This window comes from Protopterus annectens, chromosome 14.part0, assembly GCF_019279795.1.
Source record: "Protopterus annectens isolate FY-2018-M chromosome 14.part0, PAN1.0, whole genome shotgun sequence".
NCBI classification, from domain to species: domain Eukaryota; kingdom Metazoa; phylum Chordata; order Ceratodontiformes; family Protopteridae; genus Protopterus; species Protopterus annectens.
Window position 1 is genome coordinate 623631048 of NC_056748.1, and position 22165 is coordinate 623653212.

The 22165-nt window shown below is 44.5% G+C and overlaps 1 protein-coding gene across 1 annotated transcript in view; it reads right to left on the bottom strand.

Annotated features, from left to right (window-relative positions):
• Positions 1 to 22165, bottom strand: part of SIRT1 (sirtuin 1) — a 1558788-nt gene that overhangs the window by 515226 nt on the left and 1021397 nt on the right. Inside the window, exon 6 of the mRNA XM_044056380.1 lies at positions 8554 to 8633. Within this exon, the coding sequence (XP_043912315.1) occupies positions 8554 to 8633 (80 nt within the window). The remainder of the gene's footprint in view (positions 1 to 8553; positions 8634 to 22165) is intronic.

Here is a 22165-nt window from a genome sequence, read left to right on the forward strand (position 1 = left end):
GTCCTTGTCCTTCCGTTTCTGTATTAAATGTGTAGTCGGAGTCTCCGACGGCATTTTGTAAGCAAAACTAGCTCCCAAAAATTCCTCTGCAAACTCCGACTGACGTCTTAGAGTGCGTCGGTTGAAGGAAGCACAGGCGGAACAGGCCCAGACATCATGGTCTGGGCCTAGGCAAGGTAGGCAGTAAGAGTGGAAATCCTTATGAGGTATTTGTTTCCCACAAGTTAAGCAATTATTAATTTTATCTGACATCGGCTGAGGCAAGAAAGAGTCCCCAATGGGGTACTTAGCTTTTGAAGTCTTCGGTTTAGCTGAATTACAGGAGCTGGCCGACCGGCACTTGTGAACTGCTTCTGCTTCGGGCACCACGCGGCAAGAAAGACTGAGGAAGATGGCGTCGGCTGACGCTTTTATACCCCAGGCACTCTGACGTCAGGGAAGGGGCAACATCAGCCGACGCCGGACCCAGACTTTGGAATCCGGCCGACCGAAGGGCTGCCTGAGGCAGGACAACCCATATGTTATGACTGCAGATGCATCCTTGAAGGACATCAGTACCATTCAATGTAGGGAGTTCCTTCCAAAACATGGCATTACCCTTTTTTATAACAGAAAGCAACCACTGATCAGAGATAATTTTTTCCCAGTTTGAGATGGACCGAGTCAATCATTTGGACATAGGGAGGACAGGAAGACAGTGTGGGGAGAGATTTGGAAGATAAGAGATTTTTCTGAAATGGAAGGCCTCACAGATTTGGGGTCCCCTTAGGTTTTTCATAAAATCTCTTTCTGGGTTCTTCTGTTTTTCTGGTGGGATCTGGAATTCCTTCTAACAAAAGTGGCCTTGGCTCTGGTATCCAACCCCAGAGGTAAGCAGAATTCATCTGCAGTCTTTGGTATTTAAAGCCTTACAGGAGCAAGGTAGAAATAAGCTGGCTGTCTGTGGGCAGAAAGAAAGATTCCTGTATAAAGACAAGTCAAAATGTTTGGCTCTGAAATCCTCTGGCATAGGCTGGTTGCGCAATCATGCATACCTGGTAATGACAGCCAGTAGCGACTGGTCTGGAAGAGACCTCCACAGCACAACTACATTTTATATCATTTCTGGTTACCCGAGTAGCCTGAATGACCAGAGCCAGCATTTGCTACTTCAAGTAAGAGCCCTCTGAATCCACCACCTGCCTTGCTCAAAGTGGAGTGTGGACAATAACTACTTGGTCATCTGGGTCTGTTAATTAGAAGCCTTTAATGCCAGAGTACAAGTAGTACAACCCCCACCTTTTCCCACCTATCCATGGTCCTGTCTGACTGTAGGGAGGGCACTGGCACTGGAAGCAATTTAGGTGGTTTGTCAGAACACAAGAGATACTTCAAAAGGGTTTGCCACTGGGTTCCTATACTGGAATTTAAGCTCATCAGGAACCTTGTAAAACCTGTCTGGTCTTTTAGAAGCAGGAGGTAGTGAATCAGGGATTGTAGAGGTCAAATAGAAAGTGTCCAAAAAGAACTGGTGGAACAGGACAAAGGGCATGACTGCCCACTTTCAAAAGGTTGTGATAGATTTGCTGGACCTCTGAAATTTGCTTTGAACCCCATTCAAAATGTTTCATCATATTTATAATCATATCCCCAAAAGAAACGTCTTCCACTGAGGAGTCAGGAAACATGGAGTCTTCATCATCTGAAGGAAACTGGTCAGAGTAGCGAATCTGAGAGGAATAAACCACAGAGTGGTCAGAGTCAGAGGCATCTTCATCTTTAGAGGAAGATGAATAAATTATTTTCTGAGGGATAGGGACAGGAGGAGGAGCAGAAAGGGAAGCAGGTTTCAGAGACATAATGGCCTTGAGCAAGCCTTGAGAGAAATCCATCCATTCCCTTCCTGGAAGAGGAGATGGTGAAGAGAAACTGTCTTTTGACACTCTTTCTTTGGTATGATGTCCACTTGAACCATGCAGGGTCTTTCAGAACCCCAACATACCACAAGTAACTTGCTAGGAAACTCTTCAGTGACTAAAATCTGTGAGTTGCCTTTTGGTCCCTCTGAAATGATGATCCGCAATTCCCCCTTCCCTCTGTGCAGAAAGCAGTCTCCTCAGTCATATAACTGCCCTACACCATACTGGTCTCAACCGGGTTACAGGAGAGCATCAGAGGTGGATTTGGATGTAGTACGGCTCCTGTAATCTTAGCTGGTGGATCGTAATGTCAGGGGAAAGACAGAGTGTCAGACCTAGGCTAAATTTTTTCATGTGTGATAGAGGTATGTCAGGACAGGAGGAAGTCGGCATCTTGGGGTAGGCCAAACACGTCAGACATCGAGTTTAAGTGTTGAGTGAAGATAAACGGGATTGCAAAGTCTTGGGTATAAAGGACTGGCAAATAGAGCAGCTTTGTAGTATGGCAAGGCAAGAAAGACACTGGCTATGGAAATCTTTATAAGGAATTTGCCTACCACACACAAACCTACCCTCCAAGCTGACATTTAATACAAATACAACTAAACAATTTAAGTAATGGAAGGTGCCCCAGTGGAGTCCATTTTTTAGGAAGCAATCATACCAACGTCCAAGTGACTTGCATTCGGGCTGGCAGAGAGTCTAGGGATCTGCACTCATATCAGTCTATAAACCCATCTGCTTGCAAGCTAAGGTCGTACATCACATATGACACAGGGAAGGTTATGCTTTGGTACTTCAGCCAGATATCAGCGGGGACAACCAAAACGTATGGAACACTGCAACAGTGATCTCAATCACATCATATAGTACTCTCTTCTGAAGCACAAGTGGGTATTCACTGTATGGTATCTAGTCTCACAAACTTGTTAACTCCTATTGAAGGGCTCCTGATAGTCAGTCCTAAAGCTCAGCTGAGATGAGCTGTAAATAAGGCTGGTCCAATAAAAGTTATCACACACAACCTCTATGTTCTAGTCACTTCTACACACACATTCTGCATTTGTCCAGTTTTTCATATCGCTGCAATCTCTATCTATCAAGATTACTCTATCGGAAGCCTTTTCTGGCTCTTCATAGGGCCTATGCATACATACCTATTTTTTTTAATTAAGTCAAAAAAGTGGATGCAACTCTGCAATCTAACCTTGCAAAATCTATGCCCTCCCATTTGTACAGAGCTATGAGGCATGATTACACCATTTGAGCACTGTAAAACAGCCAGTCTCCAAGACTAAAATTTGACTAACATCTACACAATACTCAAAAAACATAAGTGCAGCATCCAGCTTTCAGACAAAATCCACTACTATGCCAGGTGACTGCCTTCCCATTTGAGGTCTTTAATGCAAAGAAACAATTATGTGTACTTGCCATTTTCTAGGAGGGGTTTCTGCCTTTCGGCACTTCTCTTAAGTTACATTGACATCCTTAATAAAATAAAACAAGAATTCTTCCGTACAACTGGAAAGCTTGCAGTTCTTAAATATCCAAAAACTTCAGTGAGGTATAACATTAGAAAAAAATGAAGGAAGATACAACTTTAAGGCTTTTAATTGACTGAAGTTAATTGAATGATTTATTTTGTTGATTTTAACATAAATATCTGATGCACCAGTGGTTTTTTTATCTGATGAAGTCTGCCCTGAGCAGACGAAAGCGCTCATTTGTGAAGTTTTTGGATATTAAAGAACTGCAAGCTTTCCAGTTGTACGGAAGAATTCTTGTTTTACTTGGTGTTATTTTTATTCTTTGGAGTACAGTTGGATATTAAGAAGTTATGTACCTACCATAACGTTCCATGTTAGTTGTCTTCTCTCGCCTTCTTTCTTGCTTGATGGGTTCGGAGCCGATCCTCGGCTCCGACTCGGCACTTGCTTTAGCTCGAGAACTCCTTTTACCAGCTCGAGGCAGCCCCATATCCCATGATGCAAGGCGGTAAGTACCCAGATCTCGTTTGTTGACAAAAGGGCAATAACACCAAGCATAAAATACTTCCCAAAGGAAGAAGAAACTTACAGATGGAAAAAGGACCAGGTCTGAATGGTCTTTAGCATAATAGTTTCTTATACAAGGTCTGTCCAGGCCAGGGGGAAGGAGGGAGGGTCGCAAGAAAGAAGGCGAGAAGACAACTAACATGGAACGTTATGGTAGGTACATAACTTCTTAATGTTAAGTTGTCAATCTCGCCTTCATTCTTGCTTGATGGGACCGCGTCCTAGCACCTCTATCCTGGGTGGCTCAATGGAACAAACTCTTGAGGACTGTAGAGCCAAAACTGGCTCTGTCCCTGGAGGCCAAGTCCAATTTGTAATGGGAAACAAAAGTGTGAGGAGTGGCCCAAGTGGCGCTGCACAAATAGTGTCCAAAGGCAGTCTAGCTTGAAAGGCTGTAGAAGTAGCTAAACTCCTAGTTGAATGTGCTTTAGGTTTTGAGCACAGCTGTTTTCCCCGATCGTATAAATTTCAGTGATGACCGAAGAAAGCCATCTGGACAAAGTCACTTTAGAAACAGGAAGGCCTTTTTTATTATCCGCATAGGAAACAAAAAGTTGATCAGATTTTCTAAATTTTTGTTCTGTCCAAATAATATCTAAGCTGACGGTGGACGTCAAGATAATGTAGCTTTTGTTCAGCTCTATCTGAATAGTTAGGAAAAAATACAGGGAGATCAATGGATTGATTCAGATTGTTTTTTGAAGCGACCTTAGGTAAAAAGGATGGATTAGTTCTCAAAGATACTCTGTCTTTGTGAAAAATCAAATAGGGGGGTCAAACCGAAAGAGCATGAAGTTCAGACACCCTCCTGGCAGATGTAATAGCCACTAGGAATAACGTTTTCCAAGAAAGATATTTTAGGGAACAAGAAACAGCTGGCTCGAAGGGGGGAAGAATCAAGGATGTCAGCACTAAATTTAGATCCCACTGAGGAGGAGGATTCCTGATTGGAGGCTTTAGTAGGAAAATTCCTTTCAAAAAGGCCCTGCAGAGCCTATGGGACATAATATTATGATCTGCTATCCCGACATGAAAATTAGAAATAGCAGCCAACTGAACTCTGACTGTGGAAGAAGAGGAGCCTGCATGAAAAATCTCTGCTAAGAAGTCCAGAACTGCCTGAACAGGGGCAGTAAAAGGATCAATATTTTGGGCCTTAGCCCAACAAGAGAAACGTTTCCATTTGCTTGTGTAAATCCTCCTGGTAGAGGATTTTAGTGAAGCTACTATGATATCTCTAACTGGGCAGAATTGACTGAAGAGTGACCATTCGGAATCTTATCTTCCTGACAGACTTGTTGAGTCTGCTGAGATCCAATATTGGTCTCCAGTCTCCCGTCTTTTTGGGGACCAAAAAGAACCTTGAGTAGATTCCGGGCTCTGAATGGTCTATTGTAACTGGCTGAATGGCTCTTTTTTGCAGTAGTTCTGCGATTTCTAACTCTGCAATGTCCCTTAGACCGGGTGGTACATCTGGAAGGGAACTTGAGGGGAAGGGACTTTCCTCGAAAGGAATTATGTAACCCTTGGATATGATCGACTGTACCCATCTGTCTTGAGTGAGGGAATGCCAGGCTTCTGGGTACAGTGATAATCTTCCCCGACTGCCTCCAAGGAGGGACAGCCGGGCAACACCTCAGGGATGCTGAAAGGGCTTATCAGAGAGAGGCTCCCTGTTTCCCTGGTTCTTGGACCCCTCTGCCTCTAGGCGTCGCCTGTTGTTACCCCTCTGCCTCTAGGGGTAAACTGACCACGTGAATCCGCGTGACTCCTTGGGATTTACGGAACCACATCTTCCCACCCTTCTGTCCTTTGGGATAAGGCCTAGAAGGGTGGAAAACGGACTCCAACAGCAGAAAGAGTCTTGCCGTCCTGCTCACACCTGGTCAAGGTCTCCTTCACCTGAGGGCCAAACAAAGCTGACCCATCAAAGGGAGAATTTGTGAAGGACGCCTTAAAGGATCCGCAAAATCACATAGCCGCATCCAGGCTTGGCGTCTAAGAGCCACACCTGTGCCTGCGGCTCTACTGCTCCATCCGCAGCATAAGATATTAGCCGCATGGAGGAGTTAGCAATGGAATTGAGGGTTCCTAGCTGCGAAGCAATCTTTTCTTGAGCCCCTGCAGCTGTAGGATCCTGAACTACTTCTCCCAGCTCCTTCAGGATATCTCTCTGGAGTCTGGTGAAGTGACAAAGATAATTCAGCGACGCATAGCAAAGGTCGCTGAGGAAAACATCCGCTTGCCGTACCTATCCATGGTCCTAGAGTCCTTATTAGGAGGATGGACGGGCACGGAAGGATCTGCAAGTTCCTTTTGGTGGCCGCAGCCACCACCATGGCATCAGCGGGACACCCTTGGTAAGGAATTGTTTGTCACTAGGGGCAGTGATAAATTTAGAAGGCCTCCTAGGGACTGGCTCTACAGAGTCAGGAGCTGTCCACGCCTTCGTGCAATAACCTGCATAAGGGGTCGAAGGCGGAGACACCCAGGAGGTGGAGGGCCGAGATCCAAACGCCTCTAGGTATACTGACTCATCCTCAGAGGGATTGTTGGTGGGCCAGTTTCCCCTCTGTTTTAGAAGTTCTAGGATGTCTGAAAAGGTGACATCCTCAGAGGGGATCTAGGGATCCCTCTGACTCATCAAAGTCAGTATCCGACGTGACAGACTCGGGGGAGTCTACATGCTTCCTCTTACAAGTCCTCTTCCTAGGAGGATCACCCGAAACATCAGGAGAATCCTCGGAAGAGGGGGAAATTCCCAATGGGGAAACCTGAGGCAGAGGATCTCTGGGTCCTGTAGCAAGAGAAGTGGCAGAGATGTCAACAGGTACAATAGAGGGAGGAGCTACGGGAAGAGACTGCTGACTGATACCAGTGGCCAGTACACTTCATCACCTCGAATGCTCCCCTCCCCAGGCAGGTCCGAGAGAACCCGCTCCGAAGAGCTAGGAACTCCAGGGGCCACCGAAAAGGAAGTCTCCGAGGCAGATGTCGGAGCCGAGCTCACCAAGGCCGAGGCTCCAAGGGGAAGAGCGGGCTCGGACAAGGGTCCGATGCCACTCACCCCCTCGGAGGAGACCATGGAAGCCCGACCACCGAATCCCTCTAAGGAAGAGGAGATAAGAGTAGGAGCTGAAGGAACAGAAGGGGGTATCCGTCCTCCAGCCGTAGCAGTAACCATGCCCGAAGACTCCAACTCCAAGCTCTGGGGTAGAGTTGAAGGAGGAACTGTAACGGGGTGTGGACCAACAGTCGTCTGCTGAGACGGACTGTGTAGCATTTGGGCCAGTACCTGTGACTTGAGTAATCTACTGACCACTCTCTCTAGGTCATGATCTGACAACCTGGATGACCTTGAAGATCGGCTCCGATGGCTCCGCTCCGATAGAAGAGGCGAAGCCGGAGCCGAAAGTATCGGCTCCAAGGAAGGAGACCTCGACCTCTTCCTGGAATGGGCCATCGGAGCCGATACCACAGATCCTGTCGGCACCGACTTGTCGGAGCCGACAGAACGTCTCGATGTATCGGCTCCAGCCGGAGCCGATACAGCCACCAAAGTAACGGTGTCGGAGCCGACACCGATGCCTGTGCCACATGGGTGTCGGAGCCGATCGGGCCGACATCGAAGTGGTCAAAACAGATTCGGCACCGATAGCCATCGGCGCCGAAAGCTTTGTGGATCCAGAATCGGCTCCAGCCGGAGCCGATCTCGACTCAATCCGAGTCGGAGCCGAGGCCGCAGGCTTAGAAACAGAAGCCTGGGCCTTGGCAGTTTTAGTAGATTTTTGTGGAGCCGACTTAGCCGGAGAGCCCTCCGGCTTAAGAAGACCCCTGAGAATCAACTTGTTACGTCTCTCCTGCAGGACTCTCTGGCTGAAGGAGTGACAAATAGCACAGGAGTCCTGCAGGTGAAGAGGGCCCAAACAATACAGGCAAGAAGTGTGACCGTCTGTCAGAGACATCTTCTGACAGCACGAGTCACACTTCTTAAAACCTGAAACCCTCTCCTTAGACATGGTGCCGAAACAAACACAAACAGACACACCAGTCAAATTACATTAACAAAATACCAAGAGGTATTTGTATAAAAACACCAACACACACACCCTAACAGGGGGGGGGATGGGATAGGGAAAATTGACTAACAAAAATTTAAAAGAGACAGGGATTTCTGTCAGAAAAAGGGTAGAAACAAATTTAAACTATCAAAAAATTAGTTTTAAACTAAAAGGGGCTTGAAATATCACAAATGTGAACTACTTACCAGGAGCTGGTAAAGAGAAGACCTCCCAAGCGAAGCGGCAAACGAGATCTGGGTACTTACCGCCTTGCATCATGGGATATGGGGCTGCCTCGAGCTGGTAAAAGGAGTTCTCGAGCTAAAGCAAGTGCCGAGTCGGAGCCGAGGATCGGCTCCGAACCCATCAAGCAAGAATGAAGGCGAGATTGACAACTTAACATTGATCCTTAACAAAATACTGTTGAGGGGAAATAAGGGGCAGGAACCATCTATAAAAACATGCAAGTGATGAATTCCAGTTTTTTTTGCACTGCAAAAGTTGTCATCTACCTACAGTATTCAAACCATACCTTACCTGATTAAAAATGTCTTCTCTAACTGCTTCACAATCGACTTTATATTTACAAACTAAACAAGAAGCTGTTGCAAAGGATCCTGCAATGATAATAAAGTTAAGTCAGACAAACCTAGAATATTTTTAATCACTGTATTTTATCAAATTTATATCCACTAAAAACAACTACACAGTTCATCTCCTTCCTGCTTAATACAAGATAAGCAGAACTATCCATTAAGCATCCAGATGTTCTCACACAGGTCTGGAAATGTTTTACATAAAATTAAAATGCACAAAAATTACATAATGTGTAAATGGAAGTTATGTACTTACAATAAGACTAGATCCTTTTCGTTCAAGTCTGTCCAATACGACAGTTGGTTATTGTGCCATTGCTTAGATACAATCCAGCCATTAGATAGCTCTCTAGTGCCTGAAGTTCATACAAATCTTCCCATAATCCAGTGACAGCCTATCCCTTCATATCTAATTTGCTGCCCAATGACTACACATACCAGAATACAGCGATAAAATTCAGAGAACACAATCGTGATAATTTGGAAGGGGGATGGAGGGATGTCATACTGGATGAATCTGATCAAAAAGGATCCAACGTATGGAAAGTACATAGCTTCCATAACCCATTTCATCAGTCCATCTGATCCAACAATTGGGACAGAATCCCAAGATACTGGAAATCTCAAGTGGAATCATGACAGGTTACTTCTGAGAACTGAAGTGCAAAAGGAAGTCAAGAGTTCAAGAAATAAGATCCAGCTTGTAATGTTTGATGCATGATGTACACCATTTGGCTGCAGTACACATGTTAACAATGGGGCACTTCCTGAAAAAAACAATGAAAGTAGCCATAGATCTTATGGAGTGGGCCTTAGATTTCAAAATGAGGGTCTTGCTTTTGGTACGGTAGCCCAAGGAGACAGTCTAATTGCCATCTGGACAGAGTTTAAGAAGCCACAGAGCCCAGTTTGTGAGAACAAATGAAACAGAGTTGACAGTCCTGAAGGCCTTAGTTCTGTGGATGTAGAACATGAACTGCCTGTGGACATCTAAAGCTTGTAGGAGACTCATTTGTTGGAATAATTTGGGAAGAACACTGGAAGGTTCATTAATTCCCCTCCACTGGAGCTATGGAAGTTTGCACTTTAACTTCCAATGCATTTTGTTAGAAACAAATTATGTCCTCACTTTCAAACTCATGTTCATATCTCTGGAACCCTAAGTGTTACTAAAGTGCAAACGACCAACTATGACTATAACAGTAGTAATCTTTAGTTCTGGATCTTAAAAATTGACTTTTTAAGACACAATAAACACAGAAACTATTAGATTTGCAACATTTTGTAAATAGCATACAATACAGCAACCACACAAGTTACACGCAACTGTCAACAGCCTTTTCATCGTACAGCTGAGACCTTTCATACAAGGCTAAGCAGTCTGGTTTGTCCTACTCATTTGTCGAGATATTTCGAAAAACATGAAATCTATGATAATGCAAACATATAAACATCATCTCTTTAACTGCACTAAACAGAGAAATATCAATACAGTTGTGTTTTGCTATTACATAAGCTTGAAGATGAAATACAAAAGTCATATACTTACCCTAACGCTATATCCATGTCTGATTTTCAATTCAACCTCAACATCGATTCTGAAGCTCTACGGTTTCAGGGCTTCAACTCCTCCCCTTCCCATAATTCCCTGAGCTCCACCTCAGTACCTCTGATTGTATTTGCCACTGCAGTACCTCAGATTGAGTTTGCTCCCAAATTAGAAAAAGCATCCATATGTAGAGTAATACAGATGTACATCAATCATAAAAACCCTGTTGAAAACTAATTCCAGAATATAGAAAAGAAAACTTTGAAGGGTTTGGGAAACTGGCATCAAGAACTGCTCAAAGACCTGGTATACTAGAAGCAACCTGGTCACCAGAAGCCTACTTGTGACAATTTGGAAGGAGGCAGGTGGGAGGGAGGTTGAACTGGAAAACAACAATCAGACAACATGGCTCTGTTGTATAATTTTCATCTCCAGTGTTTCATATTTTCATCCGATTCACCTACAGGACAGATTTCCAAGCATACAGACCTGGACAGGATCAAGGAAGGACATTCCTGTGGATGGCAGAGCCAAAGCAGGAACACAACTGAGACTGCTCATCTAGTTTATGATACACAAATGTGTTAACTGTTGACCACGTAGCTGCTTAGCAGATATCAATAGGTAGCCTATAGGCAAAGGTTGTTGAGAAGGCCACTGCCCTTCTGCAATGAGCATTAGGCTTAGATGGTGAAGACAAGCCCTTTTTACTGTAAATGAAGGGAATGCATTCTTATAACTGGGAACTAACATCGGGCAGCAAAATGCCAGGGCAATTCTATGGGCTAGGCTTGTACAGGCTCCAGGGCCATTAGCCTAGTATGCACCTATGAACTTATAACCACCTAGAAACAATCACTTTAACCACTGCTTTGCTCAGTTTAGATTGTGAGAATGCTGCCAACAGCTGGTCTGATTTTCGGAATGGTTTAGTCCTATAAAGATAGAATCTCAGCTGGCGAACATCCAGCATATGTAGCATGTCTCTACCTTTGTTTGAAAATCTCAGAAAGAAGACTGGCAGGTTTATTGTCCAATTTAAATTAATTGTGGATGCACCTTAGGAAGGAAAGATGCATCAGTCCTTAAGAAAACTCTGTGAAAGACCAAATAGGGAGGTTTGCAGCAAAGTACTTCCATCTGTGAAATCCATTTGAATGTAGTAACTACCACCAAAAATGGTTTTCCATGATAAAAAAATTATATCAACTAATACTGCCAGCTCAAAAGGTGGTTGGAGTCGATGCTTGTAACAAGATGGTAATATCCCATGGAGGCACTAGGTCTCTGATAGGATGCCATAAGAGAAAGGTTTCTTTCAAAAAGGCTTTAGAGATTCTTAAACAGCTACAGAATCGTCATTCTGGCCTACGTGAAAACTTGAGAACTGCCATTTGCACTTTGATAGCTGATTAACTGGAAGTGCTGTGGAAAAGTTCCAACAAGAATTCTAAAATGGAATGAATGGCAGCAGGGAAGGGATGTAAACCCCTGAACATAGCCCAAAGGGAGAAACTGTTTCATTTGCTGTGGTATATTTTTGTACTGGTCCATTTGTGAAAGTGGGGAGCCAGGCATCTCTGGCTAAGATTATAACTGGTGGAACCAAGCAGTTAACGATGGCTTTCTGGCCTGGATGAGGCAGTCTGGATAGATGTGTTAGTAGATCTGGATAATGGTCCAGTATCGATGGAGGATGTACTAGTAGAGGCCACAGGAAGGGAAACCATGTCTGCTGAGGCCAGAAAAGGGTTATGAGGATCATCTTAGCCTTGCACATTCTTGCTTTCTGTATGAATATGTTCATTAAAGGCAATGGGGGAAAAGTATTGATGAGACCTGTGGACCAGCTGTGGACATAGGATCCCTCAGTGATTGCCCCTGTGGAGGGATCAGGGCAAAGTAACTGCGGCACATGTTTACGTAGGATGTGAATAGGTCACAACAAGGTTGTCCCCAGTGACTGAAAATCTAAGCCATCACTGTTGGACTGAGGGTACACTTCTTTTTGATAGGAGGAAGGGCAAATGGTATGGAAAAGCCTCTGGGAATTATGTGTAGCACCCAGGAATCTGCAGTTAAGTTCACTCGGCTTGTAGGTGCACAGACAAGCACCTCCGACTGCTCCCAGAGTGCAGCAGCCAGGCAATCCTTTCAGGGCACTGAAAGGGCTTTTCAGTAGACAGACCACAAAAGCCCCAGTTTTGCAATCTGTCTCTGCCTCCTAGGCAGCTTCCATTATTGCAACCTCCTCCTATGCCACAAGGAGGTCTACTGCCAGGAATGTCTTTGTAAGAGCCCTGTGATTGCAAGAACCACATCATCTTCCCGGCCCGCTGATTCCTAAACTAAGATCTCTAGGGAGTGGAGAAGTGGATTCTCACCGTAGTGCGTCTTGCCATACAGCTGACTCCTAGGTCAGTGTCTCTTTCACTTTGGGTCTAAATAAGGTGCATCCATCCAAGGGGGCATTAAAGAAAGACGCTTTAAAGCTTTGTGCAAACTCATAAATGCACCCAGACATGATGATGAATGGTAATGCCAGTGTCAGCTGGTCTCGCTGCACCATCCGCAATGTCAGAAAGCACTTGCACGGTAATGTGGGAAGTAGACTGGGGGGGCAGAAAGCTGGTCATCCACTGTCTTCTGAACATCTGCAGGTAGGACCCCCAAGAGAGACTTAGAAATCTCCTTGGTCAGAGCTCTCTAAAATCTTTTAAATTGGGCTAAGTGAATCAGTGCTCAAAGGGCAAAATTCGCTGAAGCAAACATCCTTTTCCCAAACTGAACCATTGCTCTAGACTCCCTGTTAGAGGGAAGGACCCAAGAACTTTCTTCAGATAGTTCCTTCTTTGTGGCTTACATTACTATCGTGTCCACTGGTGGATCTTTGCTCCAATGTTTCTAGTCTGCTGGTGCTGTTAGAATTCTAGCTGGTTTCTTACGGATGGGATCCACCACTTCAGAGTACTTCACGACCGCTGAGCTATCAAATCAATGAGTTAGTCAACAGGAAGTACTAGTCAGTACAAAGAGAAGACAGATCCAAAACGTTTCCAGGAATGGGGACTTGTCTGAAGAAGGGTTATAAGTGGACTATCAACCTCTCTGTTTCATTAATTCAAGGCCATCACCACAGCTGAAGTCTTCAGAAGGGGATCAAGGGGAGCCTTCACCTGTCTGTCTTCCATGAAAGACTATGGGGAAGAGTCCAAGTGCTTCTATTTGCATATGTTTCTTGTCAACTGGTTCGGGGGGGGGGGGGGGGTTGTCAGAAGGTTCTGAATCAGACTGGGAGCTAATGTAGTAAGTTAGCCTGGGAAACCTAATGTTCCTGTCTAACAAGATGATGAGAAGCAGAAGCTGACTATTGCCAGGGTTCAGATGGAACTAAACTGGATGGATGTGCCCTTTCCCTCGGCATCAAAAGGACCTGCTCAAAAGCCTCTAAGAAAGAGGTTGCTACTGGTTACACTGGAACCCTCCTGTCCCCAGAAAGAAAAGAAAACCTTGGAAATGAGTCCTTGACCCTAAGGCTGACCTCAGTGTCTAGCTATTGTGAGTAGAGGTATTGAGGGGAAAAGATGTTTCCAACAACTTAAGTGTTGATTCATCCCCTGGAGCCAAGCAACCAAAGCTTTGGCTCCAAGTCCCCTTTGGATTTGAACAAATCAAGGCCAATAGAGGAAGGGGAACCTGTCAAAGTCACTTGTACTACCAGATCTGGCAAAGGCACACTGGGACATATCATTATCAGTGATAGCTGGACTGGGGCTGGATAAGAGAAGCAGATGGCCCAGCACTCAGTATATTCCAAGACGATGATACAGAGACAACCCCGAGATGAATCTGATCTGAGGAACTTCCTCATCATGCTGTCAACATCTAGCTCGGTCAGGCTTCTAGATGACTGGGTCAATGACTACACCAAAGGTGGTTTTGAGTACCTCCTTTCCTGAAGGATCAGTAATGCACTCAAACTTGCTGTGTCCAGGGAAAACTCGGAATGAGGAGGTGATTGCCTGACCAGAGGGACTGTCCGTTCCAAATGTCTCTGTATCTTAGGATCTGAACTGGACCCAAGTGGGGGATCCATCCAAAAAGGACCTAAAAGTCAGATCTTCTCAGTGTCTGCTTTTTCCTTATCTTGATTTCTCTTTGTTTCTCTCCTTACTTACCTTTTTCCTTTTCTTTCTGCCTGTCCACAGACTTTTTACTCTTGCCTGCTAGAAAGGAGGCCACAGAGGAAGTGGTCAGCACAACAGACCCTGTCTGAGGGGGAGGGCAGCCTTTAATGATCAGTTTTTTTCCTCCTGGTTTGAGCAGCCTGGGAACTAAGAGAGGAATTCTGCTGGCAATGTGTGTAAAGAAGGGCAGTGCCCAAATAGTGGACAGAGTGTGGGTCCTGTGGAGGGAGCTTTTGCCCACACTTCTTAAGATCTTGTCCATCAGCAATGACTAGTAACTGTAAAAGCAAGGACACTGACAAAACTTTAAACTAGCAAACCCAACTACAGTAAATGTATATAACTTTAAACAGCTATGTACTAGAAAAATACTTGTAAATATACAACTATCGACTTAAGTGAAAACACAGCATATTCTATAAACTGCCCTACTTTAAAATACTGTTCTAATATGTCTAATGCTAACACTACATTCCTAAGAGTTCTAACAAAGCATAAATCTAATAAAAGCTAACTGGAGAGAAAAGAAAATCTCTCAGCAGAGGAGAAGAAAGGTTAACAGCAGCATTTTAACAGATTTTCACTACAAAGGATACAGATCTTATAGCCCTCAAAAATGCATCTGCATACTTTAGGCAGCAAATGAGATCTGAGGTATTAAGGTGGATCTCAGGGAATTATGGATAAGGGAGGAATCGGAGCCCTGGCACTGAATAGCTTCAGAATCTATGCCAAGTTTGGATTTAACCCATAGCTAAATCGGATGAAAACAAACACCGGATATTTTAATACTCTAAGCAGCATGGTTTTGAAATTACTAATGCAAATATGAACAAGCAATATTTGATGCTTAAGGCATCAGTATGATGCAAATGCAGAAACATCTGGTGGTGTCATTCGTCTGCAATGCATTAATGGACTAATTAATACAATTTCTGGAAGCCACTTCAGGAATACAGAATGGCTCGTTTCTTAAGGTATCTCTATCCCTGGGAAAGATCAAATATGGCACAGTAACAGAGCACATAATCCTGTCTTTTTTTTTTGCTGAAGTAATGGCCTTTAGAGAGTGCTTTGTAAAAGTACATACAGAGGACCAAGTAGCTGCATCTACAATATTTCTAGACTCCAACCTTTTCCAAAAAGCCATAGGTGAAGCCAAGGCCCTGATAGAGAAGGCCTTGACCCTGCTTGGAAAAGATTTGTTATGGGTATAACAAAAGGTAATAATATTTAGAAATGGTCTGTTTTGACACACGTCCCTTTTTACCATCTCTCTCTCATATATATATATATATATATATATATATATATATATATATATATATATATATATATATATATATAATTTATTCACCATAAAGTTCCAGCCGTGTTGTCCATTTTCAGTCTTCCTCAACCGATGGGTCTTGGATCCGACTCTGCTGCTGCTACCAGACCCTCTGATCCAAACACTCAAGTTCCTCCATTTACCCACAATGCCCCACAAACCCAACATCCTCAGAGAGAGGTTGCTGCCCTTAGAGATAATAGGAAAATACCTTAAAGGAAACAATAAAAGACAGAAGAGCTGAAGCGGAAACAAGGAACAGCAGCTCCCAAAGAAAACTCTTGGGTCTTTCTAGGAGCAAAGGGAAGGGGGGTAGATGGTTGAGGAAGAAAGAAAATAGACAATGCAGATGAAATACTATGGTGAGTACATAACTTATACCTGATGTTGTCAGTTTCATTCATTCCTCAACTGATGGGACAGAGTCCCCAGCTAGTTGAACCTTGGGTAGCCCTCATGGAAGGATAGTACTGTGGTACTGCAGAGCTAAAGGCAGCTCTGTTCCTGGAAACAAAATCCAGTTTGTAAACAATAATAAAGGTATGAACATTAGTCCAAGTGGAAGCTGCACAAATGTCATCTATGGAAGTCCTTGACCAAAAGGCTAAGGAGACCGCCATAGACCTCATGGAATGAGCTCTAGGAAGCTAAGGCAAAGATAATCCTCTTTTACTACAGAGGAAGGAAACATAGTTGGTTAACCATTTAGTCAGTATAACTTTGGAAACCAGATTGCCCAATCTGTTAGGGGAGAGAGACACACACAAACTGGTCAGTTTTCTTGAAATCCTTGGTTCTATGGAGATAAAAGTGAAGTTCTCTATGTACATCCAAACATGGAGCATGTACTCTTCCCTATTTGAAAAGTTTGAAAAGAAAAATGGGAGGTTAATAACCTGGTTAATGTTGGCTTCAGAAGCTACCCAAGGCAAAAAAGATGGATTGGTTTGCAAGGACACCCTGCCTTTGCTGAAAGCCAGGTAAGGAGATTTGGAAGAAATGGCCTGGGGTTCTGACACTCATCTAGCTGATGTGACAATGACTAAAAAATTGTTTTCCAAAACAAAAATTTTAGGTCTGACCTAGCTGAAGGTTCAAAGGGAGTTTGGATCAGGGCCTGAAGCACAACAGTTAAATCCCAAGGAAGAGCAGGATCCTTTAGTAGAGGTCTAAGTAAAAAGGCCCTTTTAAGAAAGACTTTATATAAATTAGAAGCAGCTAATGTAGAGTTAATTTTGCCAAAATGGGCAGTTATGCTATAAAGGTTACTTCAACATTCATTGCCCTTGGGTCAAGTTCACATTAGATGTTTTGAAATGGTTTTATTTTTTTTTTTTGTTAGTAGGGAACTTTAGAAGATCCTATAACAATATTTATAGTTTTAGATATAAGCTTTTAAATAACACAAAAAAGCCACTAGAGTATAACATTTTATTAACAGTATACAAACTGAAGAGTATATTGTTTTAATAATTCCTATTCATCTTAGTTTACTACATATTTTTTCATATATATTTCATATATGTGTTATAATAGTTAATCGATGAAATGTAAGGTAGATTTTTAATTGTTTGGATTTTGGCGGCATATTGCTTTGTACAAGAAAACTGTTTACTTAATGAAAGATATTGGCTTAATTTTTCCCACAATTAATTTGAATGGTGGAGCATTTATAATGAGGGAAGATTGGGTAAAAAGTTGTCTGATGAAGTCCGGTATTGAGAGACGAAAAATGCGGTGATAAAGTTAAGCGTTTAATATGAGACATTTTTTGATGTGCATGATTTTTATTTTAGATTTTCAACAATAAAAATTGCCTGAAGTGACATTCCATTTTGGTGGCACTCTTACTGCACCTCCAAAGTATCACTTAGTCGTTTTTGTGGTTGGCGATTTTTTCGCTTTTGATACTTGTTTCCACTAACTGTTCTTTCAAATATGAAATGGCAGCAAATAAGAAGTTATGTACCTACCATAACGTTCCATGTTAGTTGTCTTCTCTCGCCTTCTTTCTTGCTGGATGGGTTCGGAGCCGATCCTCGGCTCCGACTCGGCACTTGCTTTAGCTCGAGAACTCCTTTTACCAGCTCGAGGCAGCCCCATATCCCATGATGCAAGGCAGTAAGTACCCAGATCTCGTTTGTTGACAAAGGGCAATAACACCAAGCATAAAATACTTCCCAAAGGAAGAAGAAACTTACAGATGGAAAAAGGACCAGGTCTGAATGGTCTTTAGCATAATAGTTTCTTATACAAGGTCTGCCCAGGCCAGGGGGAAGGAGGGAGGGTCGCAAGAAAGAAGGCGAGAGAAGACAACTAACATGGAACGTTATGGTAGGTACATAACTTCTTAATGTTAAGTTGTCAATCTCGCCTTCATTCTTGCTTGATGGGACCGCGTCCCTAGCACCTCTATCCTGGGTGGCTCAATGGAACAAACTCTTGAGGACTGTAGAGCCAAAACTGGCTCTGTCCCTGGAGGCCAAGTCCAATTTGTAATGGGAAACAAAAGTGTGAGGAGTGGCCCAAGTGGCGCTGCACAAATAGTGTCCAAAGGCAGTCTAGCTTGAAAAGCTGTAGAAGTAGCTAAACTCCTAGTTGAATGTGCTTTAGGTTTTGAGCACAGCTGTTTTCCCCTGATCGTATAAATTTCAGTGATGACCGAAGAAAGCCATCTGGACAAAGTCACTTTAGAAACAGGAAGGCCTTTTTATTATCCGCATAGGAAACAAAAAGTTGATCAGATTTTCTAAATTTTTTGTTCTGTCCAAATAATATCTAAGCTGACGGTGGGCGTCAAGATAATGTAGCTTTGTTCAGCTCTATCTGAATAGTTAGGAAAAATACAGGAGATCAATGGATTGATTCAGATTGTTTTGAAGCGACCTTAGGTAAAAAGGATGGATTAGTTCTCAAAGATACTCTGTCTTTGTGAAAAATCAAATAGGGGTCGAACCGAAGAGCATGAAGTTCAGACACCCTCCTGGCAGATGTAATAGCCACTAGGAATAAAGTTTTCCAAGAAAGATATTTCAGGGAACAAGAAACAGCTGGCTCGAAGGGGAAGAATCAAGGATGTCAGCACTAAATTTAGATCCCACTGAGGAGGAGGATTCCTGATTGGAGGCTTTAGTAGGAAAATTCCTTTCAAGAAGGCCCTGCAGAGCCTATGGGACATAATATTATGATCTGCTATCCCGACATGAAAATTAGAAATAGCAGCCAACTGAACTCTGACTGTGGAAGAAGAGGAGCCTGCATGAAAAATCTCTGCTAAGAAGTCCAGAACTGCCTGAACAGGGGCAGTAAAAGGATCAATATTTTGGGCCTTAGCCCAATAAGAGAAACGTTCCATTTGCTTGTGTAAATCCTCCTGGTAGAGGATTTTAGTGAAGCTACTATGATATCTCTAACTGGGTTAGAGATCAAAGGAAGCCTGGCTAAGGAAGGAAGTGGAGCAACCATGCTGTGAGGTTGAGAGAAGGGATTGACGGTGCAGCTGACGGATTGGTGAATCAGTAGATCTGGCACTGGGTCCAGATGCCACGGCTGCACCAAAAGGTGATGATGGAGGAGCAGGAACCAAACTTGTCGAGGCCAGTAAGGGGCAATGAGAATCAATTTGGCTCTCAAAGCGGTAGCTTTCTGGATCACCTGAGGGATCAGAGGAAATGGGGAAGGCATAAAGAAGTCCCTGGTGCCTATCCTGGGTCAGAGCGTCTCTGGGGATGGCCTGATAGAGGGAAGAGGCTGAAGAAGTCTGGACATTTGCTGTTTTGGGGAGTGGTAAGAAGATCGCAACATGGACGAACCCATTCCAGAAAAATCTCTTCCGCTATGGATTGCTTGAGAGACCACTCGTGAGGCATGAGAATAGCTCTGCTCAATCTGTCCGCTATAATGTTGGTTTTCCCAGGGATATGCGTTGCTACCAGAAACCGATGAGAGGAGATCGCCCATTGCCATAGTCTGAGCGCTTCTCGACACAAGGGGTAGGACTTGGTTCCGCCCTGTTTGTTGATATACCAAACTACAGACATGTTGTCTGTGTGGACTGCAATTGTCCCTACGGGAAGAAAGTCGTTGAGGGCTTGCAACGTTAAAAGCACTGCTCTCATCTCCAGGACATTTATGTGCAGATGGTACTCGAGCGGTTGCCACGTCCATGAACCATCCTGCCCTGATAATGACCCCCACCCGATCAGGGAGGCATCCGTGGTGACAGTGGCTATCGGGGACGGAGGTACAAAGCATCTGCCTTGGTGAACCTGAGGCGATGTGATCCACCAAGCAAGATGTTCTTTGCATGTTTGTGTCACCAGAATCTGGTGACGCATTGGGAGTTGCTGGTATGACCACTGTGTGAACAGCATCCACTGAAGGAGGCGCATGTAGAATCGAGCCAGCGGAAGAAGAGTAATGGCCGCAGCCATGAGACCTAATACTTTTAGAACCATTCTGGCCTGTACTTTCTTGCTGGCCAGAATGATCCTGACATGAGTCTGAATGTCTGAAACTCTTTGTTCTGTAAGGGTAGCTGACATCCGAACAGTGTTTAAGTTTGCGCCTATGAAGGTAATAGACTGGCAGGGCGATAAGGATGACTTTTCGAAGTTGACTGAGATGCCCAAATGAGAACAAAGGTCTATTGTGTAATCCCTGGCTTGTATAAGCTGATGCCTGGTGGTGGCTGACAGGAGCCAGTCGTCGAGATCTGGAAACACCTGGAATCCTTGGCGTCTCAGGTGAGCCGTGACCACTGCCATGCATTTGGTGAACACTCTGGGGGCTGTAGTGAGACCAAAGGGCAGGGCTCTGAACTGGAAATGACTGGACCCCAGCCGGCGGAGAAATCTCCTGGAGCGTCTGTGAATTTTGATGTGATAGTACGCATCCTGAAGATCTATTGAGCACATCCAGTTGTCCTTCTGTAAGAAGGGCAGAATTGACTGAAGAGTGACCATTGAATCTTACCTTCCTGACAGACTTGTTGAGTCTGCTGAGATCAATATTGGTCTCCAGTCTCCCGTCTTTTTGGGGACCAAAAAGAACCTTGAGTAGATTCCGGGCTCTGAATGGTCTATTGTAACTGGCTGAATGGCTCTTTTTGCAGTAGTTTTGCGATTTCTAACTCTGCAATGTCCCTTAGACCGGGTGAATGCGTCTGGAAGGGAACTTGAGGGAAGGGACTTTCCTCGAAAGGAATTATGTAACCCTTGGATATGATCGACTGTACCCATCTGTCTTGAGTGAGGGAATGCCAGGCTTCTGGGTACAGTGATAATCTTCCCCCGACTGCCTCCAAGGAGGGACAGCCGGGCAACACCTCAGGGATGCTGAAAGGGCTTATCAGAGAGAGGCTCCCTGTTTCCCTGGTTCGGACCCCCTCTGCCTCTAGAGCGGCGTCTGTTGTTGTTACCCCTCTGCCTCTAGGGGTAAACTGACCACGTGAATCGCGTGACTCCTTGGGATTTACGGAACATCTTACCACCCTTCTGTCCTTTGGGATAAGGCCTAGAAGGGGTGGAAAAACGGACTCCAACAGCAGAAAGAGTCTTGCCGTCCTGCTCACACCTGGTCAAGGTCTCCTTCACCTGAGGGCCAAACAAAGCTGACCCATCAAAGGGAGAATTTGTGAAGGGCGCCTTAAAGGGATCCGCAAAATCACATAGCCGCATCCAGGCTTGGCGTCTAAGAGCCACACCTGTGCCTGCGGCTCTACTCGCTCCATCCGCAGCATAAGATATTAGCCGCATGGAGGAGTTAGCAATGGAATTGAGGGTTCCTAGCTGCGAAGCAATCTTTTCTTGAGCCCCTGCAGCTGTAGGATCCTGAACTACTTCTCCCAGCTCCTTCAGGATATCTCTCTGGAGTCTGGTGAAGTGACAAAGATAATTCAGCGAGCATAGCAAAGGTCGCTGAGGAAAACATCCGCTTGCCGTACCTATCCATGGTCCTAGAGTGCTTATTAGGAGGATGGGCGGGCACGGAAGGATCGGCAAGTTCCCTTTTGGTGGCCGCAGCCACCACCATGGCATCAGCGGGGACACCCTTGGTAAGGAATTGTTTGTCACTAGGGGCAGTGATAAATTTAGAAGGCCTCCTAGGGACTGGCTCTACAGAGTCAGGAGCTGTCCTCGCCTTCGTGCAATAACCTGCATAAGGGGTCGAAGGCGGAGACACCCAGGAGGTGGAGGCCGAGATCCAAACGCCTCTAGGTATACTGACTCATCCTCAGAGGGATTGTTGGTGGGCCAGTTTCCCCTCTGTTTCAGAAGTTCTAGGATGTCTGAGAAGGAGACATCCTCAGAGGGGGATCTAGGGGATCCCTCTGACTCATCAAAGTCAGTATCCGACGTGACAGACTCGGGGGAGTCTACATGCTTCCTCTTACAAGTCCTCTTCCTAGGAGGATCTCCCGAAACATCAGGAGAATCCTCGGAAGAGGGGAAAATTCCCAATGGGGAAACCTGAGGCGGAGGATCTC